Source organism: Lotus japonicus, chromosome 1, assembly GCF_012489685.1.
Source record: "Lotus japonicus ecotype B-129 chromosome 1, LjGifu_v1.2".
NCBI lineage: Eukaryota > Viridiplantae > Streptophyta > Magnoliopsida > Fabales > Fabaceae > Lotus > Lotus japonicus.
In genome coordinates this window covers 7,765,088-7,779,255 of record NC_080041.1, presented here as the reverse complement: position 1 = coordinate 7,779,255, position 14,168 = coordinate 7,765,088, and the positions used below count along the sequence as shown (strand labels likewise).

The following is a 14,168-nucleotide window of genomic DNA, read 5'->3' as shown; positions in this document are numbered from 1 at the left end:
ATTTTTCGATGTACCAAAAAATTATAAACCAAACTTTTCTTTGCAATCTTTGTAACATAATATTTTTTCATTCCATATTTATGGAATATGATTAGCGGTATCCTCTAGAAGAGAATAACAAGTGATTTTATTATTCACTCAAAAAATATATAATAATTTGTATGAAAACATTACAAAAGTAATATTTTATAATAAAGATAAGATTTAAAAAAAAAATAGAATTCATTATTTTGTCATGTCATAATTAAACTCTAGAATAGACACATTATGAAGATCTTTAAACTTCTCGTAACTGATCGTTATTATTTAGCAACTAACAATGACAATTACCGTTACTCTATAGGATTTGATCACAAGCCCTAGTCCGACATCCTAAAGGACAAGCTAAGGGGGCATATAAGAGAAACCACATAAAGGAGGAACACCAACTTCACTCAAATATTATTCACGACCCCTAAGCTTGGATTCCACCTTCGAGCTTGGGACCCTTGGTTCTCTAAAACAACACCAACTATTTAGCCGCGACGCTACACATTTTTAGTTCCCAAAATAAAAAAGAGATCAATCCAAAATGTTTAATTTTGTATGAAAATTGGAAAAGAGTTTATTATACAATTATGATCATATGATTAATAAAAGGGTTTCTCTTTCATATGCCCAAATAATCCCAAACCCATAACCCTCAAACAATACAATGGTCAATGAACAAACCCACTCAGTGAAATGAAATGCTTTGAAAGAAAAGACTATTACTTTGAAGTTTGATCTTTCAAACTGCGCCAAAGTTGTTAACTTCCCAAGTTTCAAACAAAAAAAGAGAGCAAATTGTAAGCAGAGAAATGGAGAACCTTGCAAACTCGTTTTCTGTGTTGGAGCTTGACGCTGATGATAGCGATGTTCAGCCTCTTCCTACTTCCGGTATGCACCTTTTCACTTTTCCCTCACCATGGCTTATCATTTTTGTTCAGTTTTCATGCTTAGTTGCTGGATTTGGGGTTATGGTTTCACAGTTGTTGTTGTTATGATCTGGGCATTTCTTGGAGTACCCATTGAGGCGAATTTGATGAAAATGAGTTAAATTTCATAACTTGTGGGAGTTTTTTGAGCATTTGGAAAAAGGGGGTTTTCATATCTTGCAAGTTGAATGTTTACTGAACTTACCCAAATGCTAAAAGCAATGCCATTTTACTTTGGGTTTACTTCAGAGGATATTAGGTATCAGATTATTGAGCTGAGTAGTGCTCTGTTATTGGCTGAAGCATTGGTTATTTATTCGTGTGATTATTATGTGTTCAATTGAATGAGTCTGTGACTTAATTCATGTTAGAAAAGATTATTGGCATAATTAGAATTAGAAGGATTCTGATCAGTTGGAGAATCACTTGGGTGTTTATTGAATGATTACTAGCTTATCACATGAAGTAATTAGGTTGACTAGTTTGGTAATAAGTGTTCAAGATCAAGAGCCTAAGTGGAGAAGCAGGAAGGAGAGAAAGAGCTTCATTTCTCCTGATTTAGTCTGGGGTTCAAGTTTATGCAGTGTTGTGATTATGGTTCAAGTTTCTGCAGTGTTGTTAAATATCCACCGCCCTGGTCAGTATTCCACTATAATCTGTCATCGGCCATTAACGAAACTGAGTTTCTGGGAGATTGTTGATCAGTGCAAGATTATGTTATGCCATTGATCAAACAACTATGCTGGGATAGTCTCTGCCTTGTTGAGCGAGGCTTTGTGTTGATGCATTTATCATGCTTTAGAAATATTGTTTCCCATGGTTATGTATTAATTACCCCATGCTGATACCTTATGTTGTCAGCCCATGGCTCTCCATTTTTGTGAATTAAATAATTCTAGATTTTGTGGATGGATTCTTGCTCAAGGGAATACTATGTTGGTCAGTATGTAACTGAACGAGCAGCTGCTGAATACTCTCTTGGTGCAGGTACTACTGGCAAGAAAGTTAATGGCAAAGCTGACACTCCGCTGGTAAACACCGATAAACAAGATCCAGAAAATCCATACAAGTTACCTCTTGTTTGGATTGACTTGGAAATGACTGGTAAGCATGTAGTTAGTTGGAGAGTTTTTTTACTTGTTTTTACTTTCTATATATAATAATTTCCATTCTGCTTTTTAATGTATTAAATTGGTATTGTTCATAAACCTCTAAATGGGTCAGTGACAAAGTTTGTACATTTTATATATGGTACCCAAATGCTACTGTGCTAGATTTGTATAGTTGTTTGTCGTTAAAATGGTTCTACGCCTAAAGTTGCATTAGATTAACTCTAGGTAGCCAGAGTACTACATGGTTTAATGTTGAACCTTTTTGTTCAACCTGTTCTGTGCAGGTTTAAATATTGAAGTGGATAGAATACTGGAGATTGCTTGCATAATTACAGATGGAAATTTAACCAAAAGCGTGGAGGTAGTTAATTATTTGATGTTAAAATTTATACGTTTGCTCGTTTTTATGTTACATGATAGTTTTCTTGCATCACTATATTTTGAATGAGATTCTGCATTCTCTTGTCTCTAGCTAGTAATATTCTTATTTTTACTTTTTCCATTTTTATCTGTTTTGTGGGAAAAGACTTGCTTATTACCTAACCCACCTTGCTTGACATTTCATATTTTTTAGCTAGAACATATTGAAAGACCCCCCCCCCCCCTATGTATTATTGATTTTCCTCTCTGCATTAGCATACTAAGTACTCATAGAGTTTTAACTTGTGATTTTGATGCTTACCCTCCTAATAGTGTCTCTTGACAATATCTCCACCACGGGGATGACGAACTTGTTTTTACTCTTTCTTGGAAAAAGATGAAGTGTTGAATGTTGATCAAATCTTTTCATCCTTTGTATCTATTATGTATATGTAGAGTTACAATCCTGTAATGATGATACCACTAGAGTGTGTATGAAAGAAATTATCTACTTTTTTAGGGTCCTGATTTGGTCATCCATCAAACTAAGGAGTGCCTTGACAGGATGGGAGAGTGGTGTCAAAGTCATCATGCAGCTAGCGGTAAGTGGTATACATTCTATATGTTGATACTTCATTTTTATTTTGGTAGTGAAAAATTTATCAAAGAGAAAAGAGAGAAAACATGGCCATGGTGAGTATTAGACATCCTTCAAAACAGAAAAATAAATTAATACATTAGAGAACATTAAGTAATTTGATACTGTATTTCATGTTTTGGTGATTGTCTAGTTTTCCTTAACATTATTTAGTTCCTCTTTCCTTTTCCTGTTCAATTGAATTTCAAATGGTATTACTAATGATTTTCAATGAATTTAGGGCTAACAAAAAGGGTGCTTGAAAGTACAATTAGTGAAAGAGAAGCTGAAAAGCAGGTTTGTAGTTACTAAACCATGTGGATGTGGCGTGCTCTCTTTCATGTGAACTTACTTTCTTCATGTTAAATGGAAACTGTATTTGCACTTACTGTCAAAGAACTTGACAATTTCGTTAATTTTTTTTATATTATAAGATAGATACAATAGTTAAACTTGTCTTTCAGAGGTTGTAGAATCCCAGCATATGGAAGGAAGTTGAATCCTCATGTATGCACAGTCCATGTTAGAATGAACATTTGGCAGCTAATAGTGTTTTCCCCCTACCACAGGAAATGTTATCTTTTCTTAAGGGTTCAAGATCCCTCGTTTACTTTTTATGATTTATTTAAGTAGATATGAGGCTACATAGTAATCAGCAGAATGTGGTTGTTGTCCTTCTTAGAAGCTGGTGCTAGATGTAGCTCAAATGGGTTAAGTTTCTTGTGTTGTGTCATCCCATGTTGTTTTAGGTCCCAGAAATTTAATCTTTTAAGGACAGACTTGGGCTTCACTCCCAAAGGAGCTAATTACTTTCACAAACCATATTGTCGACTGTAATTTCAAATTTCATAAAATTAGCAAGGGATGTTAATGGGTACAGGTCAGCATGGATAGTATATATCCGCCACCTGCTCCGCAGGTAAAAACCCACTCATACCCGCTCTATATCCACATAGATATCCATTAAGTGGATTTTTAACGGGTTCTAGAATATCCACGGGTATCCATGGGTACCCCTGGATATACATTCGTGAGTATTGATTTAAATGAAAATAATAACTTAATTAAAAGTATATTTTAGTTAAATAAATTATATCAATAGTCCATAAGTTGGTTATAGATGAACCTTAACCAGATATCATTTAGTGTCATACTCCTACCCTTGTATCAAGCCAATGATATCAGTGCCAATCATATGAGATTATGAGATGGATGCCCTTAGTTTTATCCATGCTATAGATTATTTTTTGAATTGAAAGTATTCATAAACTTGTATCCTTTTTCATGTTTCTACTTTGTGGTCCTTACTTAAATGCAATGACCGAATCTCCTTCCCTCTGCTTGTTTTATTTATTTATTTCTTTGTGTTCTATAATGTAAATCTATACTGCCTCGGGCAATTGCAGGTTATTGATTTTGTCAAGAAACATGTTGGTAAATACACACCTCTCTTGGCAGGAAATTCAATATATGTGGATCTTCAATATCTGAAGGTATTGTTTCTGCTATAGTAACCTGGTAGATAGTGACTTCGCTGCAGTATTGTTAATTTCTAATGATCATAATGCTATTTGTCCTCAGATTTGTTGTTGAAGCCTTTAATTTTATTTTTTGTTTCTTGGTCACATCATCAAATATAAAATTCTTAAGTCACATCATATTAAAAGTTAAAACACTAAATTGTAGGTGGGTAAAGCTTATATTTCATGCTTTCTGTATCATGGTAACTTTGTTAGATAGTTTAACACTTCATAACATTTGTAAATTGGATATTTTGTAAAAGATCTGATCAATGCACTGCATAACAACTTCTTTTCATTGGAATATAGAAGAATCTATGTCTAAAATTGAATTCCAGTCATTTTTTCCGGTTCTGCATATCCTGATCAAGCCTTATTGAAAGCATATATTCCCATTCATATTTGCAACTTCTGTATATCATGCTGTTCCTTATGTTGAAATATTTCATTTCCTGTGTTAACGAGATTGATTTTGCAGAAATACATGCCAGAATTGGCAGGCCTCTTCCCTCATGTGCTCGTTGATGTTAGTAGCGTTAAAGCTCTTTGCATCCGCTGGTATCCTAGAGGTGAGAAATTATGCAATTAGTATATGACCAACTTTCCTTCTTGACCCCTAAATTTCTGCTTGGGATTCTTGAGATTTTTAGACCATTCGAGGTCCTATAATTGCATTGTGTACTGAATCTATTAACTGTTAAGTGAACATGATTCTTCTGCTTTTTTGGTACTATTCATGAAATTTAAGTTAGCTTCATCTGATTGAACTTATAGCTAATGTGAAAAAACACTTTACTTGTATCCAAGGGTTTTCAATCTTAACTCTGATCATATACAGGTCTAAATAAGACCTAGTGTAAATAGAACAATACTTGATTAATCCCAAGTATAAGTCAAACAAAATCATTAAATGAGCATAAATCAACAATCAAAAGATATATATCTTAATGTACATAGCCCTTTTCATGCTAGGACACTACTAATAGAAGATCAATAACATATCACTATATGATTCTAAGTGTAAAATATGCTTTTAGATGTAATTTGAGGAAGGTCGAATTGAAAAGCTCTAATTCAAGAGAGATTGATGCACGCATACATATATGTATATGAGTATGTATATCAGGTTTGTGTCGGGTAACCCGAAGGTTAACCCAAACCTGTTATTGGCGTGATAGCGGGTCACTAAAATGACACCCGTTTTAAGTTTTAACCATATGCATACTTGTGGGATTGGGTCAAACCCGACCCAAAGTGCATGGGATGAGGTAGGTCTCAGGGACAGGATGAATTGTGAGCATCCCTAGTTGATTCGAGGCAGAAGTCCTTGGGCTTGTAAGTGCTATGACTATAGTTGTATTTTTCTGTAAATAGATATTTATTAAAATCTTAGCAAGGTAACTAAAGACGATGCTAGTTGTTTTTTTGTTGTTGTTATTTCTTTTGATGATTTATCATTGAAGCTTTGAATTATTGAATCTACCAGCTAACCCCTTTGTTAAGCAGTTAGATTAGACAATCTCAAGAGATAAAAAAACGGTGGATATTATTGCTTTGTGGTTATTTAGTCCTTGTTTATAGTTGACCTTTTTTATATTATAATCATGTCAATTCCTTGGTTTCCAAGGTGAGTTGTTCAAAGTAATTAGTTTGAGAGCTAAAAACCAGAAATGCCTGCTTGTGTAAGCTATTCCATAAAGGGTTTTATCATTTCTGCAGATCAAAAGAAAGCACCTATAAAAGAAAACAAACACAGAGCATTGGATGATATCAGAGAAAGCATTGAAGAACTTAGATACTACAAGGCCAATATTTTCAAGCCAAAGTCAAAGAAGTGATAGGGTTGCCAACAAGGCAGCGCATGGTGGAGAGGTTTTCAATTCAATTGTAAACACCATTATGGGTCATGATTTTGGATGTAATGTACATGATTGGTGGAGTGTACTTTTGATAGTTGCTGGGACAATCCCATTTAAATATATATATTAAGAATCCTAACATGCAAGTAATTCAATACTAATTATTTAAATAAATTATTAAATTTGAGTATGTATTTTTTTACACGAAGAAAACTCAGTTTTGTCACAATATTTTTATGATACAAATAATTAAAAATTAATTTTTGATATTCCTTTAAAGTATAATAATTTTTATATAATGTTAAAAAATATTGTAAATAAACCTGTGCGTTCGGGTATTATATCTAGTTCTTCTGAAAACACCCTTCAGAATCATTAATTATCCCCTGAAATATTCACATCCATATATTATATGTCCTCCAATCCACAAACAGCAGGCAAACACAAAGACCCAGAAAAACAGTTCGATCATGCTTAAAATGTATGCCAGAGACTTTTAAAATTATGTCACTCCTTTCTGCGTATGTATCTAATAATCTTAATGATGGCTTCAAATAAATTCTCTTTCTCAAAAGACTTAACTAAATGAAAGTCCATTTCAGGCTCTGTCACACAAACCACATGACTTCTCTATCTTGTTGACTAAATCCATTCATTACTGTCTTCTGTTGAATTTATAATAGAAAAATTAAAACACATTAGTATATTACAATAAAATCTCTATTATCCATTTTTTCTAGGTTACTCATAGTCAGGTTATGACTTATGATTAATATTGACAGAGTTTTTATTTAATAGATTTCTAAGCATTTATTATGAATTTAACCTTTAATAAATTTTGAATGACTCGTTCAACTGAAGAAGCATAGGTAGACAAAGGATCTAGTATATTGAAATGAACAAACAAGCTCTGTGCAACAACACGTCGCTAACTTTTGACGATTGGAATCACTATATACTTCTATTAACACAACACGTTGCTAACTTTTGACGATTGGAATCCAATGCCAAGTTGGGTGACTTTACTTTGGTCTCCTTGAATAAAGACTGCATCCATACTTTGCTTCAGAACTCATCCATGCAAAACCAGCCTTCACGATTGGAATCCAATGGCACTCGTAGCTTCCTATAAGTTTCCTGAAATAAAGACTGCATCCACACTTTGCTTCAGAGCTCATCCAAGCAAAACAAACCTTTGATCTTCTTCCCTTTTCAACTTTTGCATTTCTGAAAATGGCTGAGGCCTTACTTGGAGCTGTGTTTGAGAAATTGTTTTCTCTAGCTCATAATGAATTCGCAACCATGTCTGGAATCAAGAAAAAGGCTGAGAAGCTATCACTCACTCTTGAACAGATCAAGGCTGCTGTTGAAGATGCTGAGAAGAAAGAGATAACAAACAAATCTATAAAGGTTTGGCTGCAGCAGCTCAAAGATGCTGTGTACGTCCTAGATGATATCCTTGATAAATGTGACCGTAAGAACAAGTTTGTTCTACAAGTGGGTGTTTGGGAAAGGTCAACTGAAGTTGCTGAATTGCGCCAAACCAGCTCGTCCATTCCTCAAGCCAAACCAGCTCGTCCATTATAACACTGCTTGAGATTTACCCTTTAACACTGCCTTGGTCAATATATCTACTAGCCGATTTTTAGTATTAACATCACTTGCTTAATGTAATATTTTTAGGACATACTTTTTCACAGAAAAGCAGTGGGGGAAATCCTGATTTTGAGTGAGGATTGAGTTTTATGGTTTAGGGTTTAGTACTGAAAATGGTCTTGCATTGGTAGAAGACTGGTAGTCATTTTCCTACAACATAAGTTCAGTTCTTTTAAGTTCGTTTATTCCTTTTAGTGATAATATCCAAGCCAAACTCAGGCCAGCTGATAGCTGTAATGGCTCTAGTCCATCAACACCATTGAGAAACAAAAGAATCTTCCAATGGAGACGCCTACTATTTTACCTAACTGAATCCTTTGTAAACATTGCTCCGTCCATATGTTTTATCCCAGTGTTTTTTTTGCTTAATGCATCTATAACACCCCTCGGCACTAGTGCAAACACACATTAGCATGCGCTTCAATAGAATCCAAACTTCTCTGAAAGAAATTTTAACTAAGATCAGCAAGAGAACTTACACCCTCAGACCTAAAGAATAACAGTTCCTTAATGTACATGAGAAAGTCAAGAGTTTATATGGCACGTGACGATATTTCTTTGAATTAATATGCAGATTGGCTTGACTGCTTTGCTTACATTACACTCAAAGGTCACACCTAATCTGTCTACTTCAGCACTCAACCCAAGCTAAACATTATCTGATCTTCTTCTTAACTTTGAAAATTGGCAACCATTTCTGGCTCAGAACAAATTTGCAACCCTTTCTGAAATAAGTTACCTAAAATTAGCCCAAAATCTTAGGACAAACATCCATATTTTCTGTTAACCTGTATCTTAAAAATTAAAGAGATTCTAACTCTTCCCAACAATTGTACTGGCAAGTGGTGGCTTGATTCATGAATTTAAATGCATATTAAATTCCTAACTATTGGCAATTAAAACAAAATGATATGTTATGGAAGAAAATATGAACACTTAAAGAACAAAATTTAATATCACAAAATATTTGGATAGAAGAAAAAAATGATACACTCAAACACTTTAGCTTTAGTTTAGAGTTTAGACACTCAAAATAACACTAAACTCTCTTTAACACTAACAAGCTCGCTGGTGCTTTTCTTAAGTTTTTCTCACTCTTTTCTTTTTAACTGAAAGTGCTTAACAATTGTTTAGAAGCTCCCCTAAATTTGATGTAGCAACTCTCATGAATTTCATTGATGCAGATGTACTAATGGACAGCCACTCTTTTTGACTTTTCAAAGTTCCAAACAATAAAGTAATCACAATAAAGCTCGCTGGTACTACAACATGTTGCTAACTTTTGTATATTCATTGCTAAGCAGGGTGACTTTGGTCTTTTCAGCCTTCATGATTGGAATCCAATGACACTCGTAGCTTCATTGAAGTTTCCTTGATAAAGACTGCATTTAACTAGCTCTTTGCAGACTTTTGCTACCACTATCCACACTTGGCTTCAGATCTCATCCAAGCAAAACCAGTCCCCGATATTGTTTCCTTTTCAACTTTTGCATTTCTGAAAATGGCTGAGGCTTTACTTGGAGCTGTGTTTGAGAAATTGCTCTCCCTAGCTCAGAATGAATTTGCAACCATGTCTGGAATCCAGGGAAAGGCTAAGAAGCTATCAAACACTCTTGAACTGATCAAGGCTGTTGTTGAAGATGCTGAGGAGAAACAGATAACAAACAAACCTATAAAGGTTTGGCTGCAGCAGCTCAAAGATGCTGTGTACATCCTAGATGATATCCTTGATGAATGTTCCATAGAATCACTTCGACTTAAAGGATTGTCCTCTTTAAAACCGAAGAGCATCAAATTTCGCTATGAGATTGGCAACAAGCTGAAAGAGATTTCTAGGAGATTTGATGAGATTGCTGACCAGAAGAACAAGTATGTTCTGCAAGAGGTTGTCAGGGAAAGGTCAACTGATGTAGCTGAATGGCGCCAAACCAGCTCGATAATTCCCCAAGCTAAACTATATGGAAGAGAAGATGATAAGGAGAAGATTGTGAAGTTTCTTCTCAGCCAAGCACGCGAGTATGACTTCCTCTCCATCTATCCTATTGTCGGCTTAGGAGGCATGGGAAAAACAACACTTGCTCAAATGGTCTACAATGATGATCAGGTAACAAGCAATTTCAACATCAAAGTTTGGATTTGTGTTTCTGAAAATTTCTCTGTCCAGAGGATTTTGTGCTCCATCATAGAATCTATTACAAAAGCAAAACATGATTGCTTGAATTTAGATGTAACAGAAAGAAAGGTGCAAGAATTGTTGCAAGGTAAAAGATATTTTCTAGTTTTGGATGACGTGTGGAGGAAAAATGAAGAAATGAAATTTGGTTTAACCCAAGACAAATGGAATAAGCTGAAATGTGTGTTGTCATGTGCATCCAAAGGAGCTTCTATTTTAGTATCCACTCGTGATATGAAGGTTGCAGCAATTATGGGAACGTGCCAAGCTCATCATTTGTGCGGTCTCTCAGAGGATGAATGTTGGATGCTCTTCAAACAATATGCATTTGGAACTGAAAAAGAAGAGCGTGCAGAGCTGGTACCTATTGGAAAAGAGATAGTAAAGAAGTGCGGAGGATCACCTCTTGCAGCACAAGCACTAGGAGGTCTCTTGTTCTCAAGGTCTGAGGAAAAGGAATGGCTTGAAGTTATGGAAAGTGGGCTTTGGAATTTAGAAGGTGAAAATTCTATTTTGGCTGCCTTGAGATTGAGCTACTTTCATTTAACGCCAACATTAAGGCAGTGTTTTGCATTTTGTGCCATATTTCCCAAAGATACAGAAATCATGAAGGAAGATTTGATACATCTTTGGATGGCTAATGGGTTTATTTCATCTAGGGCAAACTTGGAGGTTGAAGATGTTGGCAATATGATTTGGAATGAATTGTATCAAAAATCATTCTTTCAAGATATGAAGTTGGTTGATTATTCAGATGTTATTCATTTCAAGATGCATGATCTTGTCCATGATCTTGCTCTTTCAATAATGGGGCAAGAGTGCATGGTTTTGGGAAACACAAACATGACAGATTTGTCAACAAGCACCCACCATGTTAGCTTTGACTCTGGTATGGATGTATTGTCACTCCACAAAAGTGCCTTGAAGAAAGTTGAATCCTTGAGAACATTTTACCAGTTAAAAGTCTCCAACAGCGTTTCTGGTTGCATCCCAATACACTGCAGCACTCTTCGGGTATTACGCACAAGTTCTTTTAATTTATCACCACTCAAGAATTTAATTCATTTGAGGTATTTGGAACTTTTCCGCCTTGAGATGGAAACCTTGCCCGACTCAATTTATAGCTTGCAGAAATTGGAAATCTTGAAATTGAGATCTTTGACAAAACTTGTTTGTCTACCTAAAGGCTTGACCTGCTTACAGGATCTTAGACATCTTGTCATTGAAGATTGTTATTCATTGTCTTGTATGTTCCCTAACATTGGGAAATTATCCCGTCTGAGAACGTTAAGTAAGTACATTGTCAGTTCAGAGATTGGGCATAGCCTGGCAGAATTACATGACTTAAAACTCAGAGGAAATTTGCACATTGAAGGACTAGAAAATGTTGGCAGTTTATCCGAAGCTCAAGAGGCCAACTTGATGGGTAAAAAAGACATCCACAAATTACAGTTGATATGGGACAAGGAGGTCCACTCAAAGTCATATGCTACTAATCCGGAGCTAGTACTTAATGCTCTTCAACCTCACTCAAATCTCAAGAATTTGAAAATAGAATACTCTGCAGGATTACAATTACCGACCTGGATGGAAATGCTCACCAATTTAGTTTCTCTTGATCTTTATGGATGCGAGATGTGTGTGCGGCTTCCCTCACTTGGTAAACTACCATATCTAAGAAGAATTAAAATAAGTGAAATGAATGATGTGCAGTACATGGATGATGACGAATCTTATGATGGTGCGGAGGTGAAAGCTTTCCCGTCATTAGAAGAACTCTCACTATCAGGATGCTCAAAGTTAGAGCGGTTGTTGAAAGTGGAAAGAGGAGAGAATTTCCCCTGTCTTTCTAATTTGATAATTGAGAATTGCCCTAAACTTGAGTTGCCAAGCTGCTGCATTCCGTCACTCAAAAGGCTCAATCTATTTGATTATACGAATGAGATACTGAGGTCCCTCTCAGGTTTCAATGGCCTTACCTCCCTTCGGCTTTACGCTGGCGATGTAGACCTGACATCCTTCCCGGTGGGAACATTGACTTGTCTTCAGACTCTGGGGATATCTAGTTCCGAGGTATTGAAGGAATTACCAAATGAACTCTTCAAGAACCTCAACAATTTGGACCATCTGCAAATCGATTATTGTAGAAAGCTGGAGTCTTTACCAGAGCAAGGGTGGGAAGGTCTCCGCTCCCTTCGAACTCTGGAGATTTCAGGATGTGGTGAATTGAAATCCTTGCGGGATGGTGTTCGACACCTCACTTCACTCCAGCTTTTGACCATCCGTTATTGTAGCAAGCTGGAGTCTTTACCAGAGCAAGGGTGGGAAGGTCTCCGCTCCCTTCGAACTCTGCAGATTTGGGATTGTGGTGAATTGAAATCCTTGCCGGATGGTGTTCGACACCTCACTTCACTAGAGGTTTTGAAAATTTACGACTGCCCAGCATTAGCCGAGAGGTGTAAAGAGGGAACAGGGGAGGATTGGGACAAGATAGCGCACGTTCCCAAAGTACAAATTTTCGTTGGCACTTCAAGTCTTCAACAGATGTGAAAGTAATCATGGATGGTTTTTCAGTTCCTGGAATTAGCCGAATGGTGTCCAACACCTCACTTCACTCCAGCTTTTGAGAATTCAGGACTGCCCAACATTAGCTGAGAGGTGTAAGGAGGGAACAGAGGTGGATTCGGACAAGATAGCGCACGTTCCCAAAGTTGAATTCTGCAACGCGTAATTTTGCCTAATGGGGGAGAACTTGAACAACAATTTGGGTACTCTGCTATTTCTGATTCTATTTTTGGTTAATACATATCAGATGTCTTTGATCTTCCTTTTGGAGACTGGATTCCCTGACCAACTCTCAATCGAGGTGTGTGATAAATATTACAATCCTCTATTATAATTATTTGTTTTTTATTGTTTACAATTTTTGACTTTGTGTGTGGGTTTGATGAATATGGTATGGCCTGTTACAATCTTTTTGCAGTATTTATGTGAACTTGAATTATTTTGATTGATGATGTTTGTTGGACCTGCAAATTTTTGAGGTATTGTAGGTTAAGTAGTGTAGGAAACTTTGATGATTTGTGTGAGTGTGTTCTTTATTCATGCTTTATGTGTCGTGTCATGTTAATTCATGATGCTTAAAACATTTATCTGAAGAGCAAAATTACAATTTGAATTGCTTTGCTTGCTATATGGTAGTGTATGTTGTTTGTGAAGTTGGTAAGATTAGATTGAAAATTGATGATGTATATTGATCTGTCATAACTCATTGACTTGTTGATGTATATTTGAACTTTCTGAATATTCTACTGGTTCAAATGTGTGGCAAATTTTCTATATGAATACATTTTTGCACAAGTTTAGGAATTTATTTGTGTATCACTTACTAAGGATGATGTTAGTGATTAACTAGCTTGTGTATATTGTGACCATATCTCCTGCTTTGCTTCAGTGCTCAAAAGAACCCTTCAAATGGAGAGGCAGCCAACCCAGGGAGAGAAGCTTTCGGCCATAAAAGCAAACTGTCAAGTTGAGCTTTCTCTAGATGAATGTGTGATGATTCTCAGTCATAAGAGAGAATTCCACAGGCTCCCTTGAAGACCTTATAGATATTGCTTCTAAGTATGAAGATGATGAATCCACAGTTCCTCGCTGAAACACCAGATTCTAATTCCATGCACCACCATTCAGGCACAGATGATAGTTTAAAAGATAAATTATTTACCATGTTCCTTTTAATATTTTGGTTGTATTGATTTCACCATTTGGTTCCTCACTGAATGTGATTAGTGGATGTTTGGAAATACAATATATTTTTCACATTGGGGTGAGATTGTGAGAACTTAATAGTTGACTGACTCTAACATAAATCTGTCTCTGATCTCTCTGCTCA

The 14,168-nt window shown here is 35.8% G+C and overlaps 2 protein-coding genes across 2 annotated transcripts; both read left to right on the top strand.

Moving 5' to 3' along the window:
- Positions 1 to 661: 661 nt before the first annotated feature.
- Positions 662 to 6,594, top strand: LOC130733358 (oligoribonuclease). Its single transcript, XM_057585507.1, has 8 exons — positions 662 to 918; positions 1,944 to 2,060; positions 2,353 to 2,429; positions 2,949 to 3,030; positions 3,307 to 3,362; positions 4,472 to 4,558; positions 5,064 to 5,154; positions 6,305 to 6,594. The coding sequence occupies exons 1-8, from the start codon at positions 840 to 842 to the stop codon at positions 6,421 to 6,423; spliced, it is 708 nt and encodes a 235-aa protein (XP_057441490.1). The 5' UTR covers positions 662 to 839; the 3' UTR covers positions 6,424 to 6,594.
- Positions 6,595 to 9,376: 2,782 nt separating this feature from the next.
- LOC130733355 (putative disease resistance protein RGA1) lies at positions 9,377 to 14,168 on the top strand. Its single transcript, XM_057585504.1, has 2 exons — positions 9,377 to 13,139; positions 13,728 to 14,168. The coding sequence occupies exon 1, from the start codon at positions 9,602 to 9,604 to the stop codon at positions 12,821 to 12,823; it is 3,222 nt and encodes a 1,073-aa protein (XP_057441487.1). The 5' UTR covers positions 9,377 to 9,601; the 3' UTR covers positions 12,824 to 13,139; positions 13,728 to 14,168.

Coding starts and splice junctions, on each gene's coding strand:
- LOC130733358 (XM_057585507.1), top strand. CDS start 840: ATGGAGAACCTTGCAAACTCGTTTTCTGTGTTGGAGCTTGACGCTGAT. Junction 2,061..2,352: donor GATTGACTTGGAAATGACTG/GTAAGCATGTAG, acceptor TGTTCTGTGCAG/GTTTAAATATTGAAGTGGAT. Junction 5,155..6,304: donor CATCCGCTGGTATCCTAGAG/GTGAGAAATTAT, acceptor TCATTTCTGCAG/ATCAAAAGAAAGCACCTATA.
- LOC130733355 (XM_057585504.1), top strand. CDS start 9,602: ATGGCTGAGGCTTTACTTGGAGCTGTGTTTGAGAAATTGCTCTCCCTA.